The sequence below is a fragment of the Tauraco erythrolophus genome, chromosome 22 (assembly GCF_009769465.1).
Source record: "Tauraco erythrolophus isolate bTauEry1 chromosome 22, bTauEry1.pri, whole genome shotgun sequence".
NCBI lineage: Eukaryota > Metazoa > Chordata > Aves > Musophagiformes > Musophagidae > Tauraco > Tauraco erythrolophus.
In genome coordinates this window covers 7,822,136-7,849,032 of record NC_141486.1, presented here as the reverse complement: position 1 = coordinate 7,849,032, position 26,897 = coordinate 7,822,136, and the positions used below count along the sequence as shown (strand labels likewise).

Sequence of the window (26,897 nt, the reverse complement as noted above, 5' to 3'; positions counted from 1 at the left end):
CTGGAGTTCTTGCTCCGCTCAAGATTTGCTTTGCAGAATCTAATTATTGCAGGGGAGGGTTGCAAGCATCTAAAGAAACATGACTGCGTTTGGGGAGGCGGGTTCAGGTTCCTGACCTCGGGCCTCTGGGGCTGCAGAGGCTTTCGATTATCTGAGACGGAGTTTGATTAACCTTGCGGATAGTGGAAATCGTGCCAGCCACATTACTCTAAAGCAGTGCTGGCTGCCATCTTATTCCGTGATTCATAAGGCACCGCTGGAATGAACTCCAGGGGGAATGCAAAGATGCTGGAATAACAGCTGAGAGTAAGAAGGAGGCAAAGAATAAAAATGAGGGGAGGAATGTAAAGCAGTTTTGAATGGAGGTACTAATGCATCCAAGCCACTTATTACATATGGAAAGAGTTAATAGTACCTTCTCAAAAGAAGCTTTAAAAATGCATTGAAGCCCCCAGTATGAAAACATTTGCTCTGTAGATACCTGCCTTTCGCTGTGCTTATGTAATGTTTACACAGCTGGTAGTTCTTGAGACCACTGTCGCCTGGAATGGCTCTCGCTGCCAGAAGGCCTGGGGTTCTTCGCTGGTGTAAATCTGCATGGCGCCAGTGGAGCTATTTTGCTTCATCCCAGCTCGAGATCCAGCCCATTGTTCTGTAAAACAGTGAGACAGTGCTACCCGGCAAGGCTGCGCCTGTTCCCCCTGCGTAAGCTGGTGTGGCACCCACTGGGACACTGCTGAGATACCAGGCTGGTGGGGTGGGATGCGGAAGGGGACCCTGTCACCTCAGCTGGCTGGGCTGCTGGAGGCTGAGCACGTCTAACTGGTGGGTGGAAAACATCTAACAGAGTCATTACTCTGCACTGCTGGTGGAGGCAAGGAACATCTGCAGCTACAAGGATGTTGTTCATCTCGCTCCCCTGGCCAGAAGCCATGTCCTGGGAATAGTGCCCCACTTAGCTGCCTTTTGTAGTTATTCGACAGAAATGCATCCATTTGAAAAGAAAGATTCAGTGTCTGGAAATAGCTTGTCAGCACATGAATCATTACAGGAGCTCAATGAGCAAAACACTCGTGTCAATTAACCTGTGTTTTAGTGCTTATGCAATGTATTTTCTCTTATGGCCAAAACCCGGAGAGTGAAATTACTTCCTAAAATAGAATCGAAGATCTTTCATCAGAAGATATCCCAGAAATTGAAAGACATCAGTGAATAAAGCCTCCCAACAGCTGCTTCCATAAATAAGAGAGAAGGATCATTTCATCCATTGCAGAGACATGCAGAAGCAGTATTTAGAGTAGAAAGTAAACTAAGGTCCATGTCTAGTCAGTAGTGCACCCTCAGAAGATCCTTTGTCGCCTGGTTACCAATGAGCAAAATACCTGGTTTGTAGCTGCATGGAGAGAAACCTGAACAAGGTAGATGGGATCTATGTAACCAGTTTAATTTTTAAGAAGGGATTTGGGGATGCAGAATGTAATTATGGAAATATAACGTGCTCAGGATCCTGTGGCTGGGCTCCTAGTTCTTGAGAAGAGGCTTAGCCAAGGTTTCAGGTTCAAGGTGTCTTTATACTACAGAAAAGGAAGCAGGCTTTAGGAGAACTGATTGATCCAAGTCAGGTATCTCTGGCTAGAAAGTCAACAAAGACAAGATGACCTGGGTTTTAGCTGGGATTAGTCACTTGGATTCAAATCTGGACTTCCTTGTACCTGTCAGTTTGAACCATTGACTTGATTTGCCATATTGTTGTGATAATTTCGTGGTGCTACCCAAGAAAAAGACCTTTTTGCAATGCAGATTTTTCTTGTATCTTGGACAAGCCTGCCATCCCACTCCTGTCCGGCTTGTCGTCTCCGTATAATCCAGAAGTTTGTACAGTTTTATGCATTTTTGGAAACATTTAAAACCAAGAAATGTGGTCAGTTTTAACACTGGGCCTCACAGTTTAGCCGAATTCAGGACAGTTGCTGGAGACGGTACTTGTCTCTCTGCCAGTTGAGTCCATAATGCCCCCCCAGGCTTTTCCATCCTTTTGTGAGAACTGTGTTATTTCCTTCCCCGCCTGCTTTGGCTCTGTTTTATGAACCAAAGGGAGGAGCTTGCATTTGTGCCAGTGAGCACATCAGGTTTTTACCTGTGGTGGTCTTGTAGAGAGCTACTGCATCCATACGCTTCAACAGCCTCATCTCTTTGTCGGCTTTATATCTGAATTACAAAAATTGTAGCCATGGCATTGCCAGAACTACGGCCTCCAGGAGAGTTATTTTCCATGGGGAGCTGTGCCATAGCATCGGATAACACTGTATTGATAGCTCCACAATAAGTGGAGATGTTCTGTGCCTTACAAAAGTCTCCATTTTCAAGCCTTGAATTTGACTTTTTCTATTTGTCTGCCTGGAAAAGAGAGTAACTTTGTGTCCCTTCCTCTCTCTTTGACTCTCTCTGTCTTGCTCTGCCTTTCCTGTTCTCTCGCTCTGATTTAGCTGGGGTTCTGTCAAAGTTCTGTCAGCAAAGTTTGCTGTAACTTTGAGATCACACAAGCATCTGATCTTCACATTCTTTTTTTTTTAAAGCAGATTGATGTGGTACGTTGTAAACTGCCAGGAGCACTTGCTAATTTAGTAGTTAATGACAGTCACAGAGAGTGTTTTTCTTGCCCCTGGAGAGGTTTTAGACACAGCTGGGGTAGATTTGCCACTATCAATTATGCACAATTTTAAACAAGAATTGGCCAGCGGGGGCCTCTTTTTTTTGCAGAGTGCAGAGCGTGAAGAATGGGAATATGGCAGCTGGTACCTGCCTATGAGGGAGAAGATATATAGGAGTCAAGAAAATAAGGGAAAGATTAATAGCTTACTATTTTTAAAGTTGCAGTTTCGACTTGAAAATTTAAATGCTACATTAAAAGTGGCCCAGTGTTGTTTCCTGTTGTTTTTTTTTTTTTTTTAATTCGCACATTCCTGACTTTATTGCAAGGCTTGATCTGGCCCTGGTATAGCCACAAGCAAGGCAGTAGTCTCTGCTTTTGTGAGCCAGCTGGGGAGCCAGGGTTCTGTCTCCGATATCAAGTTGCATTGTCTTTTCACTCTTAAATGAAAACGAGGTATGAATTCAATTAGATTTAACGGTATAGGTCAAATTTCACAGACGACAATTTTACAAAAAGGGCTTGGCTTTGCGCTCCCCTCCACCAGCGTCAATCCAGAGCAACTCCAGGTAATGGGAAATGCCAAGGATGAGAATCTGACCTATGTAAATAGCTCAGGTCTAGAACAGTCAACATCTGGATCCATCCAGGTCAGCCTCATAAAACAGCTATGCTTAAATTACAGGATCAAAACCAGTGGAAGGCTGTGGCTTACAGGCAGAGCTTTAGTCCTCCTGAGCTGTGAAGGCAGCTGGCAAGGCAATGGAGCCACCCTGGTGGTGACTGTCCGTACACAGGAGGAGCCTGCCTTGACCCCTAGCTCAGCGATATCAGAATTCAGACACACAGCATTTGCTTTTCTTGTGGCAACACCCATAATTTTTCTGTTATAGGTGCTTTGAGTCAGTGACGTTATACCCACAAAACAGGAAAACCACCACCAAAAAATTCTCCTGAGGACAACTCTGAGCACTGCCTATTGTTAATAACTTGGATTAGCTAGGTTGGTTGCCATCTGGAACAAATGCAGTTCAGGATTAGATGAATGCTGTTGTGTAGGTCAAAAAATCTTTCTCCACTTATTGTATGGTTGTGACACATTTTTTTTCAAAAATGCTGCCTCACAATCAGGCGTGAAGTAGAACTTCTACCACCCATACTTCTACCTTCTTCTCTCTCTGTGAAGGGAAGCCATCGGGTTGCCCTGGTGACCTCTAGGGTCTTAGACAATGCTCTCTGAGTAGTCAGAAGCCAGAAGCAACTGGAATACCCTTTTGGAATGCCAGATGGCTGGTAGGAAAACAACGTTATATTCCAGCTGTTAGAGGCCTTATATATTTCATCATCATCCAAAGGCGACTAGTTCTCATTTGACTAGGTACACAGTGCAGGTGTCATCAATGTTATTAATTTGTTGGAATTTAATCTCTGTAATGTATCTGAAAGCTGTAATAGATTAGATAAGTGATGTCAAGTACAGTGAGGAAGAGGCAGGATTCTGACATGAGATTTTTTTTTTTCCTTTTAACTTTTGTGTTCACAGTTTTATTATCTGTGAAAGCTGGCTGACAGGACTGGGCCTTCTCTCACATCCCTCTCCTGGGAGAGAGAACAAAGGAGAGAGGACAGAGCTTTGCTTAGGAATCACATGGTGTCAGTCCTGCATCTAGCAGCATTGTTGCCACTCAGTGGTAGTTGGGAGGCCATTTGTCCTCTGAGGCATGGACTGAGAGACTCTGCCAAGTTATACCCCAGAGAGCACCGGTTTGTAACTGGAGGCCAATGATTTTGGGTTGCTGCTAGGTAGGTGCTGAGCCCGTGGTGCCGGAGTGAGGATTCTTGGTGCGTCCCTGCCCAGCCCTCCCCGGTGCACACCTCGCGTTGCCGCTGATGGCCGTTACTCACCTGTTGCGGAGCTGAGCTAACAGCTTGCCGACTCGGAAAGAGAAGCTGTGCTAGATGCTAATCTAGCAGTATAATGTGGTATACTTTGATATGAGGCTGTGTTTCCTCGCCTCCCTGTCTACCAATTCTGATGACATCTGTTTCATATTTCCCCTTGATAGAAGCTGTGACACATTACAACATACAAAGCTTGGCTGATCCCTAAAGTGAGCTTTACAGACGATGCATTTATGGGAAAAAAACTACACCCAGGGTATGTGAAAGAGGCCAAACTCTGCTTGGAGATGAATCCAGTACTTGTAGGGAGTTGTTCCAGTTACTGCTGTAAATGCTGGATCAAGATCCTCTATCTTATGAGGATTTCCAAGAGAAATCCAACAAATGTTACCTGGACAGCTGGAGGGTCAGGTTTGTTATCTGATCAGAGTCATAGTGACCTGAGGGAGGGACACGGGCAAAATGTTGCTCAGAAATGCCTTGAGGAGCTGAAGGACACGTATGGCATAGCCAAGGCTAACACTTCCCAGGGAGTGCACACAGGTAAATAGGCGTTACGCGTGTGAATGAGCCTCCTGGGGCTGCATAATGGACTGTGTGTGGGATGTGCCTCCTTCAAAAGGATAATAAAGCTTTCTAATTGGGAGTATTTTAAGTCTAGACAGTGGTTCAGTCAGTGTTTTTCCCCTTCATCTTTCTTTCCTGCTTCTGAACGATTTTAAACTGACAGCCCTAGGGAGTGTCTTTTTCTCTTATCTATAGGAGATGCATGGGATGGCAGGGTAAGGCATCCCACCTTCCACTGGAAGGACCATTGGATTAGGAGTTGGTGCTGTTGTATAGTATATCTGTGTGTGCCATTATACAATGCATGTGGGGAAAAAAAATCCATATTAGCAGGGATGTCTATATGCTCCCACATCCTCCCCCTGCACTCTTCTTTAATGGTGACACCAGACTCTTGGATAATAAGAAGCATCTTGTATAAGAAAGAAGGGAATCTCAGACAAGGCTTTCAGAGTTCATTTTGTTGGCAGCTTTTTAAGTGGAGTTTTTTAGGCTCTTCTGTTTCAAATACCATAATACTTTTTGAGTTAGCAACTGTGAATTACGACAAGCTTTCTTGATATGCCAGGTTATAATCCTTTAGTGGTTTTGTTTATTTCAGAATATAATAGGAAGCCGTATCAATTATCGTGACTGTATAAATGTTGTTCCTCTCTACTAGAATATTCATCTTGAGACATATCATCAGATGTTACCTGTTCTGACAATCACGTTTTTGTGCCATTGTTGGGCAACAGAAACAAAGAAAAACAAAATGTTAAGAGTGTAAGGGATAAAAGAGTGTTGAAACTGTTGTTCTTTTCCTGTCTTTGGAATCTCCGAGATCTTGAATGTTTTATTCCTGGCTGTTATTTTGTTACCACAGTGTGAATAGAAGTCATTATCTGTAAACATTTGAAAAGAGAGATGATTTTCATAACTTTAAAACCTACAAAGGATTCTAGTAATCTGCTATGTGCATGCCAAGGTAAAGCTCAGACTTTCATCTGGTCTGATCCCACCCAGTCAGTGTAAAATGTTCCTTTGGTGAATGTCTAAAGCATACAGTATCTTTTGTGAGAGGCAGACAAAAATGAAAATAGGAAGCCTGGCCTCGAAGGCAGCAGCAGGAGAAAGGTGTATTATGAAGAAAGAAGTGTTTACAGCCTTCAGGCCACGCTCAGTTGGTAAAAGTTTATTTTCGTAAGTTTTCAAAGGAAGCCTTATTTTTAATTTTGTTCTGAATTAGCCATTGAATGTGATCTTTGTCCGGGTCTGCTTTAGTCTCCAGTAGCTGGGGAACAGGGGACTCACGTCTGCTCATTCTCAGCCGTTTGTCAAGAATTTTCTACTGAGGAGCTTTTGAACTAGAATATAAAATTAACAAGACCATTATAATGAACCAAAATGCCAAAAAGGAGTTGATGTAAGATGGGCACAACAGTTTATCCGAACAGTGTAATGTGAGTGGGGTCAATAATGGTGTTTATTGTTTTCTGGTTCTGCATCCTTGATTCAAATCAGGGCTTTTGTGTAACCCGTATGAAGTGCGGTGGCAGGTCCCGCTCCATCCTCTGCTGAAAAGCTGTTCATAGCACAGAACTCACACCACTGACACTGAGGGTCTGACTTTTTAAGATGCTGAGCAACTATGTTTTCTTCAGACTCTGTGGGAATTGCAGATTTTGATCTTAAAATCAAGCATTGATATTTCCTCTTCAGCAGTCTCGCCAGCAAGGCTGATTGTCGACTGGGTTATGTCATACTGAGCTGCCTTCGTGCCCTGGCACTGTTCTCTGCAGATCAATGCTAACGGAAGGGACAGAACTGTCAGCATCATAATGCAGCACATATTAAGTCTTATTACTCATTCTGCTTCTAAGGATGCAGGGCAGATGTGGGAGACGGGAGGACTCATGCTGTGGGGCTGTGCGGGGAGGCGAGGGCAGAAGAAGTGGAAGTGGACTAACACAGCAAGAAGAAAATCCCTTTCATGGGCACTGAGTTGTGCAGTGCTGTTGTTAGGGAAGAATACATAATAGTGGCAGACAAGCTCTTTTTTTTGTCCTTGACAGGAACTGTAGCAATTTTTTGTTTACCTTTTGCAGAATGTCATTGTGATTGTATTTGCTAGAAGCTGGATCCAGAGGAAGTTCAGAGGTAACTGACTCTGAGATAGGCTCCCACTGTAATTCAGTTACTGGTGTCCACCCTGTACGGTCCATTAAGCCTTTTTGTCAGTGCCCACAGCACCACATATGCTGGATGTCAAAGAGCTCCTGCCTTGGTGAGCTTGGAGACTAAACAAGATGTGAGGAGAAGAACCAGAGAGGTCCCGTGCATACGCTAACGTTTTCCGATGCCGCAGGTCTGAGTGGTACTGCCACTGCCACGTTTGTGTGTGCCGTTTGTTTGGGTAAGGATTAATTCATACTCTGAAGGTCACCAGTGATGTTCTCAGGATGTTAATGCACTTAATTGTTATGTTCTCCATAGGGTATTTTTCTTTAATCTCCCCTACGAATCCATCATGGAACGACTGTCTCAACGGAGGATTGATCCCGTCACTGGGGAAAGGTTAGCACTCATGTCTGATCTTTAACGTTTTTCAAGACTGCCAGTGAGATGAAAGCAGCAGATAGACTTCATAGAAATCTAAGGAAACTCAGGAATACTGTACTCTTGCTTAAGGATTCCTTAAAAGAAAAGTTAAAACTTTCATAGCTACTCGAGTACCAACCCACCTAGCTGCTGCAGCAAGCTCCTGTTCTCAGAATAGGAAATTTTTTAAAATCTTGGAGTCTGAAATCTACAGTAGCAAGTAGCTCAGGTCTAACATTTTAATGGTGACTAAATCGGTAGGTAAAATAATGCTGAGGAAAGATGTCTGAATCCTAGCCTAAATGCAGATGATTTTCAGACATTCCCGTGGGAATTTTGACAGTTTCCCAGCCAGGGAAGATGGAAAACTTGCTGCGTTTTACTTCCCCCAGCTCCTCTCAAGGTTCTGTCTGCAGTGAGACATGAACACATTTCCTGCTCAGTAGAGCAGACTTGTTTGAGTCACTGAGTCACTATGAGATTGGGTTCTCAAATGTGGCAGCTCATCTCACTGGCAGTCACATCACCTTCCTTCACCAGTGACCTTCAGCTTTACTGTCTTCTCCACCTTTGGTTTTTGGGGAACAGGTAACAATGAAATATGTTCCTAAATACCTGCTGGAATTGATGCTGGATTTGCAACTTTGCACTTGTGCTCTGTTTTTATGATTCCCCACACTTAAATGTTAAAACATTGTTTTACTTTCCTAATGGTTGGATGCATCCTATTGAATCAAAGACACATACTGAACCCTTGGAGATTGAGGCCCTAAATGCTGGATTTGTGCCAAACTGGTACATGATTATGCAGACATCTCACTCGAGGTGCAACATTCACTTGTGACAGCAACAGTGATTTGCTGTGACTGTTCTCTTTGTTCCAGCAATAAGTGATGCAGTTGTTGAGAAGAAATGAACGTTATGAAGCAAATCATTCACACATCTTTGCATTTCTTATCATTAGGATTAGCCTGTTCACTATCTGCTCCAGTTAACGCGCTTCCTTCTTCCAAACTCTGGGTTTTACTCCTTCCAAATTCATTGTGAATTGAATTGTTTTAGAAGCTGTATCTAATCCTCAGCATTATGATAACCCTGCACCACTGGCGACAGTGCAGTGAAGAGGGTGGCCTTCAGCTGTGCCCGAAGTAATCCTAATGTGGAACGAACTCCGTGCCCACATCATTGTACCAGCTGGAGCAGGAATGCAGTTCTGTGCAGAGACAGACACTCTGCTTCACCCCTCGGTTCTGCATCTATCCCAACAGTTTCAGAAAATTTGGCTACACAAGGAGAGGGATAAACTAGTTTTGTGTTGGAGCACAGGAGACATTTACTCAGAAGTAGAATTCTTGTGGCTGGAAATTTACATACATGTTTGCAAAATAGCTTTTAGTGATTGTTGGGAACTTTTGGCAACACAGAAACAGTGTCAGAATTCTTTTTGGTGGCAGCTGTCTGGGCAGACTGAGCTGGACTGCGGCACTGTCTTGCTGAAGCCTGCTGACCAGCTGAGTGAACCTACAACTGTGAATTCAGGGAGCCAAATTCTGGCATTTTGGAAATTAGAAATAACCAAAACCTACCTCAGAGTGAATTAACCTCTTTTTACCTTCAGCTACTAGGAAAAGATGATAGCAATTATATTCTACCTAGAAATAGAGACCGAGGTAGAGTATTTGTGTCGTCTTAACTTCTTCCAGTGATCTTTAGTACTAACAGTATTAATCCTACTCGTAGTGGCTTCCCAAAAGGAAGCATACCTGTCTTTCAAGCTTGAGCTTGTGGCGATTTGGAGATTGTGTCCAGTGAGGGCTGTGCTTCCGCTGTCCTTCCTTTTGCTGGAAGCACCCAGCCACATGCCTGCTGATAGGAAATACGTTCAAAATCGAATATTGGTGATCCCAACCCTGTTGCTGCTTGCCAAGGAATCTTGGCAGGAAAGTTGCCAGTGTCTGAGAGCCTTAAACATATTTTAAGTTACAGGTCGTTCAGCAGTGCCTGGAGACAGGGCTATGTTCGGGCTCACGGATTCAATGCAGAGGAAGCACTCAAAGTTTGGCAGTTTCTTCCTGACTAATGTGCAGCATCAGCGTAACAGTAAACCACAGCAAAGGTCTTTAACAGATGCTAAGGTTGAAGGATAGGCTTTTTTAGATGCTTTTTTTAAAGATAGAAATCAAAGATTACAAATAAAACATGTTACCTTGGGATTGGATCTGGAACAGATCTGGAAACACCTCTGAGCTTGGAGCATTGGGCACGTAATAGGGATTTCTCCACACCTTGTGTGATGTATATCAACACTATCAGCACTCTCTCTGTGTCACCTCAAGGGAAACTCTTGGCTTTTGAGTACCCAGGATTCTTGAGAGCAGGAATGACAGATTACTTGCCCTGAAATTTCCAATCATTATTTTGAAACCCTAACCTAGAGTAGAAGGAGGCATTTCCAAGGAACTGGGATAGGCAAAAACATGGAGTATCTTAGGAAATGACCACTGTGTCCTCAATTTGAGCTGAAGCTGTGACATTTGTATCTCATCTCCAGATACCACACTACATTCCGACCAGCACCCACACCGGAGATCCAAGCCCGTCTCAGGCAGAACCCTAGGGACAAGGAAGAAAATATTGAGAAGCACGTGGAAATCTATTACAGGAATGTCAAGGAACTGGAGGATTTTTATGAAGATGCCTTTTATGTTAATGCTGACCAAGACCCTCATGTTATCTTTGAGTTTATAGAAAGCTGTATTGTTAAGCCCCTTCCATGCAAAAAATTAAAAAGCTTATAATTATAAAGGATGATTTCTGGAACAGTTGATTTGGAACTTTTCCCTGTAATGTTTGCAGTCCAGTTGCTGAAGTTGTTGTAAGCGAAGAGGAAGTCAGCCAAGCTGTGCTAAATTTGCAGCTCCAAGTTGAGTGAAGCACAGAGAGTATGAAATTGTGCTTTTGGGGAAATTTTTCTGGCTTTTTTTTTTTTTTTTTTTGTGACCCAAGATATGAAGCACTGCAGCTGGGGAAGTTCTTCTGTTTAATTCAAATATCTTTTTCTGAGTCTGCGATTCTGAGAATAGTAGTTTTGTTTTAACCATGTAGTAACCATAAAGCAAATTTGGAGTATTAAATCTATTAGATGTGTTGGTGTCTTAATTCGCTCAGTGCTCCCCACCAAAACTGCACAGGGACCACCCGTCTGCCTCAGGGTCACAGCCTGCTGCAAGCAGACACAAAAGTGAATGGAAGAAGAAAGCTTGCAGCTCTGCAGCTTGCTGTCCTCAAAGACAACTAGTGTTTTGAGGCCAGGGAGCAGAGGTTTTTACTCCCTTGTTAGCTCCGAGCGCTGAAAAGTTCAGATGAAACAGTCACTCTGCAGATGCACCAGCTGTCCCCGTCACCCTGTTCTGCAGCCCAACCCCACGGCTGGGTAGAAAGACTCAGAACAACTGGAAAAAATATCCAGAGCCATAGAAAACTGGTTGCAGGTTCATCACTTTCAGAACCCAATTAAGGACATAACGAGCTGCAGGAGCAGACAGGTTACTAAATTCTGGTTTCCTGATGGAGTGAGGCTCCCAGCCTGTCCCAGAGGCTTTTTTGCAGCAGCTGCTTCCCCACCTATTTCCAGCTGATGGTGGGCTCCACCTGCGGCTGCCCTGACTGAGCTGTGGCTGGGCAGGTTGGTGCCCGGGTTTGTTTGTCTGGCTGGATTTGGCTGCAGTAAATACTTGGGTAAGTCTTTCTTAACTGGAAAATCCTTGATGAAAAGCTAACACAGTGCTGTGTTAGCTCAGACTCTGGCTATGGAAATGCACGTCCTTAGTGACTCTAAGGAAGGGGTGTGATTTGCTGTTGTGATTCAGAGGAGCACTGAGTTTGATGCCTCTATTATGTCGCCTTCTTTTTCTCCCTCATGTATGACTGTGAATTCCCCTTGAGCAGGGGAGGAGGAGTTGTTTCAGCTTTCTCCTGGAAGCCTCTGTATTTGGGAAGATGGAGGAGGCACGTGCCTTCTCCTTTCAGAGAGGACAGGCTTCCTGAAGCCATTTGGGTTTAGATGATTTCTCCAGTAAATCTGAGAGGATTCAGATCCTTTCTGGTATAGATAAGTTTACCCAAATGCTGTAAATAAGTTTGGGTCTTTGTTGCTGGCTTTGGTTGTGTGTGTCTAGGTCTGTAAGGAGTGGTGTAGAGATGTACATGCCAAATTTCCTCCTCGTGCCTGTAGAGTAAATTTGGGTGGGAAGACCCTGGTTATCCAGATGGCTGTGGGGATATTGTATTATTTTGGGAGAGTTTAAGGTCAGAATTTTCAGTACTTTTTGAGGGGTTTGGTGAATGGGAATTGGACTTTCCAGTCTTGAGGGCAGCTTTAAAAATCTCAGAATAAATATATCCAAGAAAACCAAATCCTCTGGCAATGCAAGCCAAGCCCTCTGTGCCTCTTGCACTGAGAAATTCCAGCTGGTAGCACCAGGCTGAGGCAGTGGCTGCTCCCACGGCTCCCACCCACAAACCCTCGTGTAAAGCTGGACAAGGGCATTTGTAACAGTCGTACCTGTTACAAATGTGCTGTTTGGTAACCTACTTGGGCAGCTGTTTTTTATGCTATTGCTATAAAGATGTGCTGTAGCATTCATGCATAATTGGGAGCCCTTCTATTAATAATACATGGGAAGCTCATCTTGCTAATATCACCTTCATCTGAGTGTTCCTACTAAATATTTTGATAGATGAAATGGATAGAGAGTGTATTTAAATACTGTTTGTACTGCAGCTAGGGTACAAAAGGGACAGTGCATCTTTAATTAGACAGGTACATCTGCTTAATTAATTTAGCTGTAAAGCCCTTTTTCCTCTTCATTCTTTCATCTATATGCGGACGCTATATTAGTTCCGCTCTGCTGGTTCCATAGAAACTGAGAGAAAGAGCTGGTCTCATTGAGATGCGCTTGGCATGTCTGGGTACGGAGTCTCAGGTCAATGGTCAACCCCCAAGGGTTTGCAGCAGGCCTGAAGTGCAGAAAGTGAGGGTTAGCAGAACATGCTAATACTCATGTAGAACTCTCCCTCAGAAACAACTAAAACAATTGACATTCATTTAATTACTGTAAACGAAACAGCCCCTGCATCACTTTGCATAGTAAAGCCTGTTAATACCAAAAAGGTTCAGTGGGTGGAAGGAGGAATTAGGCTTTTATAATTGGAATGCAACACTTGAAAACCAATTTGGTAACTACACTTGATTTTATTAGCATCTTATTCTGGCAAAACAAATGTTGAGCAATGAGAAAAACAAGGTAAAGAGGAGGTGGTAAGAACGCAGCAGGGACCAGACGTTACTTATTGTACAGCTCGCCCAGTTTGGGAATGGACATCTTTTATCACTTTGCTTTCCAAAGACGCTTTGTGGAGAGGGCTGCTTAGAGGTTGTGCCATACCCTATATGTTATGCTGTTAATTACGTAGTTCAGCCACAAGACCAGCATGTCCAACTCTTCCACAAACTTTTGTGTTCACTTGCTCCAAATAGATCCCTCAGCACACTGTAGTGGAAGGATGTTGAAATGCCCCCACGCAGGAGACCCAATCCTCCAGCCCCATCTCTGCAGGGGCCCTCCGTAGCTCTTGACAGATTTTCCCTGCCGCCTCCTTTGGCTTCTCAGCTTTCCCTGTAAGGCTTGGGTGCTGCTCGAGTGCTGACGCCAGCACAAAAACCTCAAATGTAGCTGATTTTGCCACCATCCGTTTGCAAGGTGCTGTAGAAGCTGCAGGGCTGCGATAAAGGAAGGGCCAGCAAGGCTTTCTCATCGGTGCCCAAGGTTTGGTGTAGAGCAGACAGGCTTGGCAGGTCCCTGTGCCTCAGTTCTGCTTCCCAGAGGTGCAGCTGGAGCTGAGTACATCTTAAGTGGGAGCAAACTGTTGTTATGACCCTGTAACTGTCCATCTTGCTGTTGGCAAAACTGAACCTAAAAGGTGGCTCTCACTTTGTCATACGTGCTTCGTACAGAAAATCATCTGTTCCCCTCTTACAAGGAGGCTCTCCTGGGTTATTCTCCTCTTTCTGCAACAAGAACTGTTTGATTCTGTGCAAAAAAAAGGTGATGTCAGGCCCTTTTCATCAAAGAAAGTTGGTTTACTTTCATAGAATTGTTTTCTGAAGCTGGAGTGCTGCCACGTGGCAGTTTGGAGGACCGGGGAAAGAAGGGTTGAACCTATGCTGGTGAGGAGAAGGGAATGGTTGTGTGGCTGAAGGGCACGGTCAGACTCCAGGTCCTCTCCCAGGCTTTACCACCAGTATTCTGTAACATAGTGAGATTTTTTTATTTATTTTATTTTTTAAAAGTGTGAAGTCTTGTGCTGAGGGACTGAGTGCTTAATGACACTGCTTGGTCTTGCAGTCTCAGCTCTTGGCACCCCATGTCCTTCCCAGGAATTCAGGCCCTTAAAATACAGACGTTACAAACAAGTACTTTATTTCTTTATTTAGAATAAAAAAGGAGAAGGATTACAATGCTACTGTCGCAGTATACAAAACATTCATCCAGGTTTGCTTCATGTTTACAAAACGTGCCATATACACGGCATCAATATTCACACAACTTTGTCAGACCCTCCCCTGAACTAAGTCTCAAAGGAAAAATCCAGAAACTAAAGATTAAAACTCAACTTTGCTTTTCGTTCAGCCTGGTGACCGCGTGGTCTGCCAGCTACAACACTCGTACCCAAGAACGGAATTAAAGTAGCACGAACAGATTGACTAAATTAGCGGAGCAATTAAATCAAACTCTCCTCTGAACAGTTCCATTTGGATGGCTCTTGGGTCTTCCCTCTTCAGGGCTGGCCTCCTACTTTCCGGTGAAACAGTACTGGCGCAGGGCTGGCACGGCCCTGTCACTCTTGCTGTGGGCTCTCAGCAGTGCATGAGTCCTCCATGAGTCCTCCTGTGATGCAGGTGCTCCAAACGTTCGCTTTGGGTTGATTCAGCTGCAGCCTAGGACAGCACAGGGAATTACTCCACTTTCTGCCCCAAACTGTGGTGTAGTTAATGCTACTAAGTGCCCCACGTACCGTCTGCATCACAACCATGGAAACAGTTGTGCACAGGCAGCTGGCACACCCCTGAGCTCACTGCTCCCACCATAACAGAGCAGCAGGAGTTCCAGGTCTTTCAAGTGATGAGCGCTAAAAAGTGAGTTAGCATTAAAAAAATAGTGAGGGGATGAGAATATTCCAACTGACACCAAGGGTCTGGGAACATCTCCAGTGTAAAGTACGAGTTAGAACTGAGCACAGCACAGATCAGCACAGACAGGAACGTGGGAGTAGGTAAATAAGGCTCCTCTCCTTAGAAGTGAAACAAAAGCTCTGTGGGCATTGCTGCACAAACATAGTAACCTCTGCAAGTCATGAAAAACTATCCTGGATTGAGACTTCCAAGAGAAGTTCTTCCAAGAGAAGGCTCAATTCTATCTTTTTAAGGTTCCTGCACCTTCAACAGGTAGGACAGGACTCCAGATGAACAGAGCCAAGGTCAAGTTGTCCTTGTTCACCCACATGAAGGGACGACCTGGTGTCTCCCAGTGGAGCTATAAACTAGCAGGTATCTCCACACAGGTGTTTAGTTCTGCTTAAAGAATAATCCCTGTCCACCTTGGTGTAAGTCTGGAGTATAGCAGTGTAGTTTGTGTGTTTACAGGCCTGATACAGAAAGCTTCAAGTAGGGGATGAGGACAGATGTGCACTGATAACTACTCTTCATTTCACCTTTATTTACTGAGATCCCATAAACAACAACAACTGGTTGATTTAGATACTTACTATGAATAGTATCTGACTTTTGCCATGACTACCAATACTTTGAGGCCAAGACTGCTATTGCCCTTACTTCCAGCTGCAAAAATAGTATGAACTAGTTTTCTGCAGTAACAAATGTTGAAGTTTACTATATTCTGGTAAGTATTAGACTGCTACTAACTACACACTTACCAGGTGACTGTCAGAATTCAATAAGCAGCATTAACTAGAATGTCCCAACAAGCACTTTATCGTGGCTGACAGCAGGAAGGCAGGCACGTGGTGGTCTCTCACTGACATTCCCAGCTCTACTCAGGCCGAAAGGCAGACTGGAAAGAAGGAAGAAGTACCACCTTCTTCCTGCAGGCACCATCCTGCCCCCCTTGAAGATAATCTAGTGGTAGACACATCTAACTGATCTTACACACAAATTGTAGATGTTGTCAAAACAGCAACAGCTCCAGCGATCAACCCCGAGCTGCTCCATGGTGAGGGCTACAAGGAGCAGGGATAGGCTCCCTTCCTCGTCCTCCCTCTGATATCACACCTGTAGATGGCAACTGAGACCCCAGCCATTGTGCCAGCAAGGCTACCCAGTTTGTGAAACAGTGGGAAGTGATAAAGGAAGGGCTCTGTGTTTGAGAAATGAAACTTGTACAAACAAGTCTCCTGCAAACGTTAGTTTAGGGCAGAACAGCACAAGTGTGATTTCTTGGCCTTTAACTAGGACTACAAATGTTTGCATTCAGTTCTTTTCTGTCAAGAAACCCTTAATGAGGACAGAATAAATGGTGGTGTGCTGCCCCAAATCACTGATGATACATTAGCCAGTGGAAAACCTGGTAAGTTTAAGAAAATTAGGGAAATATTTATTGCCTGTATGGATGCATTAGCAACCATAATATTTCCTCTCTAGGAATATATAACAGGATTAATAGGATGGAGGAACATACAAATGAAAGGATGATTGAATGATGAAGTCCCCAACCCATAAGTGAATGGAGGTAAAAGACAGCAATGAGTTCCACTGTCACCAGTTCCAGAGCAGGAGGTGTAGTTTGGAGACCCAAGACAGAGTCCCCATGACCCTAAACTTTCACCTCAGTTCAAACGATGGCCGCTGGCACCAAGGCACTGACAAGCTGTACGGTCCAGAGCTGTTCTGCTAATCCATCAAACCTGGATTAGCCTGGATTTCTTCATCCCAGTGGAGGAGGGATAAACTCTTGTTATCAGCATGAGCAGCAAACCTTAAACGCTATCGGAAGCTACTTATCAAAGACAAGGACACGTGAGCTTCAGACGCAGCACGCAGCATCTCTAGTGATTAATTCCCAGATGCAACAGCAAGCACTACAAGAACCACTTCCTCTCTCCGCTGGAGTTACTCTTCCTCTGGAGATGAGGCACCACAGACAGGCACGGTGTTCACCACCAAACGGCAAAGCAGTTGAGGAGAGTTTTGAACTACTCACTTGTTTGAGGTATCTCGCAAAAATTAGGAGAAGACTTAGCAAGATAAACTCAGATTTTGTGGGATCTGTCCTTTGAATACTTCACTTTGTGTCTCAAAGAGACTGGGCCTTGATGTTGGATAGCTCGACTTAATTAGTATTAATTTGAGAAGGCAGCTCTGTTAATGGCAAAATAGCACCAGGATCTGGCAGCAGGGGCTTGTACCTTCCTCACCCGCCTGCCTCCCCTGGGTGGGATGAAAGCAAGGGTTTTGAGGAGGACAATGTGAGGGATAATGCAGCAGGTTCTGCTGCAGCCTTGCAGGTTGTTGCAGTACTCCAGCAGGAGCAGGACTAACCTCTGTGTTCCCAGAACTGCAAGTCATGAGCCTAAGACGGATAAAAGGTTTCCTGAAGGAAGTCTCAGCTGATAGCTGGGCAGAAGAATCCAGTAAGATCAGCACTAGAGGTTAAATGTTACTGGTCTGAGGTGTGCTATGCTATTCAAGCCTAGTTAAAAATACATTTAGGGACCAGTGATGGTTTAAAAAAAAATAAAAAATCACAATTCCTCTTTACCCATTGTGAATGGGTCAGGGTGAGAAGTGAAAGCTTTGGGCTAAAGGATCTCCACTGGCATGCAGCCAAAGCTGACATCATTGGCTTGAAAATTCCATTCTCCCAGCAGTCATAAATCAGGTTAAATAAACGGGCAATGGTATACTGAGTATCTACTGCCTTGAAAGACAAGGAAAATAAACATTAATGCTAGGTGCACCAGAGCTGCTGCGTGTCTAAAGCATTAAAACTCAAACCAGGGAAATCCAAGAGAACCACTAGAAGTAATCGCCGGGAATTAATCAAACGTTGAACCTTTTGGTCAGCCAGAGCTCAGTGTTTCAGCAGATCAGGATATTATTATGGTTCCTAAGCCAATATCAAATATTCTCTGGCTTTTTTTAAAAGCACTTACACGTGGTTCTGCAGAGCTCTCTCACCTGTCCCATAACCAGCAGAATACCAGAACGCTTACTCGCTGATGAACTGGTCAGGACTGCCTGGACAAGGACTTGCAGCTTCTACTGAAAATGTTTTCTCTACCACCGTGAACAAACCTTCTGTTGAGCTCACACTGGAAATGGATGTTCTGTTCCCCCCAGCCCCACCAGCACTCGGCAGGAGAAGATAAATGCTGCCCCAGGTTCAGTACCTGGCCTCAGACTACGCACACGTTGAGCACCAAGGTTACTCTTGGCTTTACTAGAGGCTATCACAGTCTATATTTTTCTTTCTTTGCAGACACACTGAAGTAATTTCAATTTTCAATGCACACCAATAAAAAACTAAACATTTCTTTAATACAATTATGGTAGCACTTCCAAGGATATTTACAAACAAGGCTAATTATTTTACAGATGAATGTGCTTCTGCTCTTCTACTCTACTATATTAATATTCTCAGTCAAAGCACTGTCATGCTTAATGCATGAAACACTGAATAGTGAGGACAGCTGACTTGTTTTCATGTTAACTGAAAAAAAATCTGCTCCTACTAAAGGTGAAGGAACAGGAAGAAAATATGCATAGTCATTAAATCAAGGAAAGTTAAGCACCAATCCACACATGCACTGCTGGAGACTGATACTGTCAGGACAATTCCTTGATTTCTCAAATAGCTACAGAAGACTTCACACACGATTACAAGTGTCATGAATCACAAACAGGGCAACGGTGTGCAGACTGGTACTCTGAAGAATGTGGATACATAACCTTTGGATTATTTGACAACGTGGATTTAAGTCAACAAGGCAAACTGTACGAAATAACCACACACATTTTGGAGGTATTATTCCTCTAACACTGCATAGGAAGTTGAAAAGGATTCTCCTGCTCCCCAAAGGAACTAGATGTGAAAGACAGAAAGACAGTTTTTTCTGATAGGACTTTAGAAGGCAGGATAAATTTCTGGGCTCAGCCATGCTACATCATTGGTATATTTATGGATCTCTTGATGAGAAAGTCAGCGTTGTGCAAGAACAGCTTTACCAGACTCCACGACCACCTGTGGAAACTTTCCCTGTAACATCTCAGCCGTGGTGGTGTTTGGGTTTTGGGTGGTGGTTCATGTTTGGGTTTTTTTACTGCATTATTATGAAGAGAGAAACTGTCGGCTGGGAGTGATTACTGGTGTATCAAACTTCTGTAGAATTCAATTTCTGTAGGAGAGACACTCCCAATTCAATTGAAAGTAAGGTAAATTGGGTAATGGTTTTGGTAACTGAGTTACACTGGAAAAGATGCTTCCTGTTGGCAGAGGGTTAAGTGAAACCAAAGGCATAAACGTTGGCAGAAGCAAGGAAGTGGTTATAACTTAGTTCAGAAAAAGAAAGTGGGGCAAGAGACTTAAAAGCATTGGAACTTTGAGAGAGAGAGAGATAGAGATTAGTGTTTAATCTAATTGCTATTAGTTTAATAATTATTACATTTAAAAATTATTCTTACTGATCCAGATTTGACCCAGGCAGCCAGTATCACCCTTCTGACTGCAATACTGGTGTAAGTTAAGAGGCAGATATTCTTCTAGACTTTAAGTAAAACTATTACAATGGCCAATTTCTTTCATATGGCTGTAACTGGCACATGCTTCACTCTGCAAGAAATTAGAACCACAAATTACTCTGATAGTTTAATATTCTGCAGCAAGTGTCAGTGCTGGTTAAAAAGCAAACGAGAGCTCTGCAAGCTGAAGCCTTCTCTACCCACCAAGACCGTTCAAGAGGCAGCTCCACTGTTCCCGTCGGGCCGTTGGGAAACGGCACAGCTGTCAGGCAGAAAAGACAGTTCCCACTGCGAGGTGAAGACTTCGGTTCCTTTCCAGTGGGAGGAAGCTGCTGATGCTTCGATGGGGTGCACTTCCAGAACACTTTATGAACTTGCTCTTCCAAATGGACTCCTGTTCCTGGTGCATTGTTTCTAGAACCTCTGATGTTCTATTTACAGGGTCGTGGACAATGTCTTCCCCCTCCAGTGAAGTCTGTATTCCTCCGCTCGACCGACATCCTTCCAGATTGAAGGGAGTTTATGCTTTCAATCTCTACATAGCTCTTCTCTAGAACACAGGAGAATCACAAAACGTGCAAGGTCCTTGCAATAACCTCTTGATCCATTCAGGATCTGCAAATAAGAAACAAGTTCTGTAAGGCTGAAAGTAGAGGTAAGCAGAAGAATGATGCTCAAGATGGACAAACTAAATAGTAATCCTGAAGCAGTTTGTATATATTCATCATGCAGGATTAGCTCCGAGTTCAGAAGGAATCCAACTCCATTTCTGTCTCGGAATTTCAAGTAATACCAGTTTAAATCCCACTTCAGTAGGGGACAAAAGTAAGATGAAACTGTGCACGCTTTATCATTACATACTCGTCTAAGTAGTTAGGTGGGGAAAAAAGTTTAAAGGATCACCATGCCACAAATGCATTCTCATTTTCTGAACTGAGATGAGATCCTTCACATAATGCAGTCTTTGGTTCCTGTTTCTTTGTCCCTCTCCAATATCAGGAAATTAAGTTTACAGCCTCTCTACAGAGGCTGAAGTTCTCTAGTTGATCCTTAGTGCTGACTGGAGTACCCACGTTATGGGGAGAGAAAAAGTGTCACCTACACTCGAAGACAAACTGTTGGAGTACTCCATGATTTTTTTTCAAGTGTACCAGTTGGGAAGAAAACAGTTTTCTTGAACAGCTCGTCCCTCCTCAAACTCTGAAAATGCAAAGCCAAAAGGCTGACTGGCCCCCACAGCCTGCCAGTATTGTCTCTGCATGACGTGCTTACGGCAGGTTTGGGACCCAAGCCAGCAAGGTGCCAACTATTTCTTAACCTGTGCTGGATCAATGCAGCTTGCACTGAAATAGAAACCTTCACTGCTTGCAGAACTGGATGCTAATATATTCAACTTGAATATAAACTAACTGTTGTGGCACTCCAACACATATTACATGTTTACCCAGCTCTCATTAAAACCTGGTATTTACAAATTAATTTCTGCAGTCACTATTTTGTAATTAACATATGCCACGAAACAACAGGACACCGTGAAATGCAGAGTACTAGTACTTCATGCAGTAGCTGCCTAAGAGAAAAGTCAGTGAAACCAATTCGAGTCATTTTGCAGATCAGGAATATATAGCCCTGCTCCGTTGGGCACAGGAACAGTTTACCTTCTGGGGTCGGATGCCGTGCAATGCTGTCGTGAAGCAAACACCTCCTGTATACCAAACTCTGACAGGACTGGTAGGTCAGAAAGCACCTGTGAAAGGACAAGTTGTTTCACCAAAAGGCTTAGGGTTTTGTTTTGTGACTCACTCCTATGCCCTGAGCTGAGGGTCACCCACAGGGGAGGAACCACAGTGTCTTTAAGGCAATGACTATTCAGCCAAACTAGCACATAAGATCTTTTAGGCAAAGGTTTTTCTTTAAGTCACAGACTACCGGCTTGCTGAGCTTCCAGGGACAATCACCATGTACCCAATAAATCAACACTGCAAGATTTCCTTTTCTAGATGTTCCAGAACTTGTCTGACTTCTCAGTGTAGTTGTTTCCAATCGTTCTTTGCTAAATTACTGTTTTCTCAAATGCTGAAGTAGCTAGAACAAACCTTCCTTCGTGTGCTGTTGCAAAGGATGACTTGTCCTTGGTTTCCCCACACACACACTTCCTCCCTCCCCCTTCCCTCCCCCTGCTTGAAGAAAAAAAGACTATCATCAAATGTGTTTGATTTTGAAAACAGTGTACTGGTAAGAGAACCAAACCCAATCCACAATGCCCTCTCTCTCAGGGAAGGGACCAGATAACAGCCAGCAAAAACTGTAATTAACTACAGCATGGCTAACATGCTTCGTGGCTGTTCACTCCAACGCTGGAAATGTGTTAGTTTAGCTACTGAAATGTGTTTAAATCATCAAGGGGCCGGCAAAAACTCCTTAAGAACAGGTTACCTCAGCCAAATATGTCCATTGGAGCAGACTGCCTGTCTGCGATCGGTGAACGGCAGGATCTCTTTACACAAGCTGCAGTGCTCCGGAAAAGTCTGTTTGTTCATTTTCTTTAAGATATGCCCGATCAGCACCTGGGAATACACAGCAGTCAGCATTGTTTGCAGCAAGACAGCTGCCTACCAAAAGGTGGAAACTTCTCTTGGGATACTGTGATTTCAGAATACGGTACAGGATACAAAGATCTATTCACCTCATGGAATGAAAATAAGGAAATGTAAGCATAAGAAATAGAACACAGTAATATGTATTAATTTATTCTCATTTTACTGTCATCTCCTAAAGATTTCTGTCCTATAGTAAAGGGATACAGAACTTAAGAGTAACAGGGATACGTTAAGCTACTTGTGAATTTTAAAAGTACTGGAGAAATTGGTATCGTACCACTTCAGAGGATGCCACTGACCATTACCGCAATATCACAATGGATAAAAAAAATCCTGCTCAAATAACCTGGATCATGTCTTCAGCAATCACCTTAGAGTATGCGTAGTGTTTATAGTAGAATGTTTACGTGATTAAATCTTTGACATTTCAACAGATATAAACCACATCCCAAGGGCCTTTACAATGTGACAGCAAACCGAACAGATAAAAGACAATTTGGAAGTCAGCTTTTAATCACTATAAAAAGCAGACTGTTGTTTACAAGAGAAGAAAAGCAACCCCTCAAACCTTCAATTCAGAGGAATTGGATGCTAGAAAAACACAGCCGTTCTGCCAGAACACTTCCCTAGGGAATTACTGAAGGTAATTCCTGGTTGCTTCTTAGTCCAGTAGAGACACCAGCACACTCCATGGGTAACGGAAACGCGCTTCCTTCCTCTGTCCTTCTGGATGCAAGGTAAAGGTCGATTTTTAGACTTCAAGTGATTTCAGGACTCAGGTACTGAAAAGAACTGTTCTCTGCTCACACAAAGAGCTGCAGAGACACCTGAGACATTCTTGTGGGGAGGCAGGTGGGGGGCAGAGTGTTCCCACTGAAACTTGCTTTGTCTTTTATTTTAGGGGGGAGCACTGGGAAGTTTGGGAAGAGTCCCTGTTGTGGCCAACCATTCAGTTACGCTTGTTTATTGTAGTTCAATAAACCCAAGTGCGCCTGAAGGTTCCGGCCACGCATGTTACAACAGAGACATCCAGCCAGCTCAGTTACAGCCCTCAGCCACTGGATTTCACTCAGTCTCTGAAACTCTTAACTAATCTTTCACTGAAGCCTCATGGGACAATGACAGGACCTGATGGACCACCTGAACAGTCACAGTACTTTCAGTCATAAATACTTTTAAGAAGTGATACTGCAACTCTTAAAGTTAGAACTGCAGAAACAATTGACTAGAGGAGGTACCTCCAAAGTTTAGTTTTGCAGAGATGTTGGATTAAATAAGCTTGGCCGTGAAAACAAAACATCCCTCTCAACCAGTGCATGTTCCAAACCCACCAACAGCGTGGAGTAACTGTGGTCCTCTCCCTTGTTCCACAAAAAACTCAGGCATGCTTATTCATTGTTGCAACTGATCCAAATTTCAACACCTGTATTTACATTCCCTCCTACATTCCCTCCGTAATGTCAAGGAAGGACAACTTAAGCTATACGGTCTATAGAAGTTGACTGCCAAGGACGACATGATTACGGTTCTCCTTCCCACCCCCAAAGTTTTATTTTCCTTTCAGGATATGGAGCGGGGAGAAGGGAGTCACTTGCAACACTGAATCCCCAGAGCATAGAGGTGCACTTACTCGTGCTGTTCTGTCATCGCAGCCGTCATCGGACATTAGGAAGTCACAGACTCCTCTGGTGGGAATACTGGTGTTTTCTGTAATCCACGTGTGTAGGTAAACTTCTCCCAACACCCGTTTCATGTGTTCTCGTGTCAAGTGCATTTCTACTGCCTCAATTTGTGCCTGTATTTCAAGCAGCTTTTCTTCCATGGGCTCACGACCTCCTGTGTCACTTGACTGAGGAAGAGAATCGTCTGCAGTGTCATCTACGTCCGTACGTTTGCCTGTGTCACACAGGCTCTGCTTGCCGGCTTGTTTAGAAGTTCCTTCCTCTTGATCATCTTCAGTGCTGCCCATCCCCGGGGAATCCGATATCAGGATTTTTGCATCCTCGTGGGAAGGTCTCCACATGACCTCTGTGGGAGCTTTCTGCATTGACTGGTACAAAATCCTCAGGAGAAATAGCTTAAACCGCCAAAAGTAAGTAGAACCACAGCTCTCAATCTTTTTATCCAGCGCTTCCTGTAAGAACTGAGGAATATGCTTATCCTTCAGAATTTTCCAGCGTACAAGATCCGTCAAGTCCACTTGCCGGAAAAGGTTCTGAACAGAAGATTCCAGAAGCTGCGCAGCTGCCTCCTCGAAAGTCTTCAGGGTTACAAACTGAACTTGGTAGTTTTTGTTAACCGGGTGAAGGCCGTTAGTCATGCCCTCCGTTGTGACAACCGCTAAGTAGGCACCGCAGGGGCTGACAGCTATTCCGTGAGTCCTGACGGAGCCAAACACGTCGGAGAGCTTAACCAGCTGGTGCTCAAACTTTAAAGCAACGTCTGTGAATATAGGAATCAGCTGCCTTACCTTTCCATCGCTGGAGCACGTATACACCGTGCCGTTCTGTTTGTCTGCAGTCATGGACACGATTGGCAAGGAATGAAGCCCCGTCACGTGGGAATTATGGACATTCAGACCAGCTTTGGATATCAACAGGAGGCACCAAAACACATAAGGTCCTCTTGCAGCCACCACTAAGCTACAGCTGCATTTCTGGTAGGGGTGGTAAAGAGGAATGCACTTGATGCTATGCACTGGTAACTGGTCCATTTCTTGCCATAAGACTACGGGCTGTCTCAGCGTGAAGTAGCCTTTGACTGCTTTTAGGTTGACAGGAAGGATCTTAACTGGTCCAAAAGCACTCCCCACAATAAGCCCGCTCATCTTTCGGTTGTTATGTTCATACTCCCACCAAGACAAGACACTTGGGGAATTTATTCCAGACTCTATGGTATTGCAAGAAGTAATTGATTCCTTACCCAGAAACGGGAGCTGAAATTGCCAAACTGCCATGTTACCGTTTTCAAAGAGCACTGCTAAGAGCACGCTGCCAACATCCCGGCACTCGTTGTTGTGTTTAACCTGCTGGGTGGTGCAGATGCCCGACCACTCCATGCGCACCGGAGTCTGCATGCTGTGCCGGCGCTGGAATTCTGGGAAGTCTCCTAGTTCTCCCCTGGGAGCATCAGCCTTAGAAAGTTTGTAACTGGCCTCATACAGACGCTCCCCGTACATTTCTGTCAGGTCCACCAGCTGCACCCACTGCAGCCTGTTGAGGTTTGCGTGGATGGTCAGCCGATTGTCCATGGTTAAAGCTGCAAGCAGGCACCTTCCGTTCGCGTCACAGCCCAGCGGCGACCAGCTGGAATACTTGAACCCTCGCATGGGCGGCAGCGACTTCCCCTCGGGATTGAACACTCTGTCCAGCATGAAAGTCTGACTGACTGTTGGGTCCACAGAACTTGCAAACTTTTCCTTACATTCTGCTACCTCCTTTTTTGGACCAACCTAAAAGATAACAAAAAATACTTTAAAAAAAATTCACAACTTTTTTTTTTTAGGAAGACTCTCCTGGAATTAATTCCCACTTGAAATAGAGCATCCTCTACCATAAGCTACACTATGCTGTTCTAATGGTTAATTAACCTCACTCTCAAAGACACAAGCTTCATTGTTGGCCTGAATTTGTACAGTTTTGACTTTTAGCTACTGAATCTTTCTCTGCTGAACTGAAGAGCCCATTTTCATACTTCTGTTCTCAACTGTGTACTTAGAGGTACCTGGCATAACATTCAAGCTGTAAAGCACCCAATATTTCAACTCAAGTTATTCCGTATTCTCAGCATCGTTTTGGGAAAAAAAAAATCAGATCTGCAACAACAGAACTATTATGGAATACGATATTCACCCAGACCTGCTGGCCCTCTGTACTAAGGAGTGTAAAAGAGTCAGGTGCCCCCTCGGAGCCCTAAACAGTCCCTGCTGCAAAAATCTTCAAGCTGAGGTGGCAAACCAAGATCTGTAATTAACGTTTTACTGAAATAATTGTCATCGAAGTACTGGAACGCAAGTGATTCTTCGAAAATCTCTGAAATGCCCCTGATACTGGATCGTACTGGGCTGTACGTGTTCCCCCCCCACTATGCTTTTAAAACACACCAACGCACCGCACACGGCGTGCACCGCAGGAGCAGCCCCGGCGGGGAGCGACCCCCGGGGCTCCCCCTCCGCCCGGCACGGGCGGGACGCCGTACCTTGAGCAGGCAGGGAGCGGAGGGCGCGGGCACGGCCGTGCGGTGGATGACCATCTCCTGCCCGCCGCTGTGGACGTCGCTGAGCTGCTCCAGGACGGCGATGCTACGGGCCGTGCTCACCGACACCCGGTGATCCTCCGACCAGGCCAGCGGCTCCAGCCCGCTGACGCCGTGCTGCAGCCGCACCGCCGGCTCCCGCCGCACCGCCGTCAGCCGGAACCCGGCGCTCGGCGCCGCCGCCGCCTCCTCGACGAGCGAGCCGAGCCCCAGCGGCGGCTCCTCCTCCCCCGCCGACAGCGAGGGGCTGCCCCCGCGCTCCGCCGCCGCCATCTTACCGCCGCCTCACGGGCCGCGCGGGCCGCAGCGCGCATGCGCCGCTGCCGAAGCCCCACGACCGCCCCGGCTGGGGCTGCCCCGCCGCTGCCTGCGCCGCCCCGGGGTCCCGGCAGCGCGGGCGGGAGCGACGCGCGGCGTCCCGTCGAGCGGCTGCAGCGCGGCGGCCGCGGCCGGGGGGCACGGGCGAGCGGCTGTTCCCCTGGGGCACCGCCTCGGCGCCCCGTCGGTCTCCCCGCTGCCCCCGCGGGCT

General features: G+C 45.0%; 2 protein-coding genes across 5 annotated transcripts in view; one reads left to right on the top strand and one right to left on the bottom strand.

The window, feature by feature from the left end:
• AK8 (adenylate kinase 8) overlaps positions 1-10,497 on the top strand; it is a 71,494-nt gene extending 60,997 nt beyond the window's left edge. The window contains exons 12-13 of the mRNA XM_086625150.1: positions 7,595-7,675; positions 10,251-10,497. Of these exons, the coding sequence (XP_086481276.1) occupies positions 7,595-7,675; positions 10,251-10,497 (328 nt within the window). The remainder of the gene's footprint in view (positions 1-7,594; positions 7,676-10,250) is intronic.
• Positions 10,498-14,644: 4,147 nt separating this feature from the next.
• Positions 14,645-26,644, bottom strand: GTF3C4 (general transcription factor IIIC subunit 4). 4 transcript variants are annotated; one of them, XR_015222785.1, is made up of 7 exons: positions 26,312-26,641; positions 23,745-25,565; positions 21,951-22,081; positions 21,173-21,261; positions 19,719-20,129; positions 19,458-19,605; positions 14,645-14,699 (listed from the first exon to the last, which is right to left on the bottom strand). XR_015222785.1 is itself a non-coding variant. In XM_086625107.1 (5 exons), exons 1-5 carry the CDS (start codon positions 26,639-26,641, stop codon positions 20,065-20,067), a joined length of 2,436 nt encoding a protein of 811 aa, XP_086481233.1. In that variant the 3' UTR covers positions 19,622-20,064. The 4 variants fall into 4 exon arrangements, 1 of the variants encoding a protein (XP_086481233.1); XR_015222786.1 differs by lacking the exon at positions 19,458-19,605; XR_015222787.1 differs by lacking the exon at positions 14,645-14,699 and having other exon boundaries at positions 17,275-19,605; positions 26,312-26,644.
• Positions 26,645-26,897: the final 253 nt, after the last annotated feature.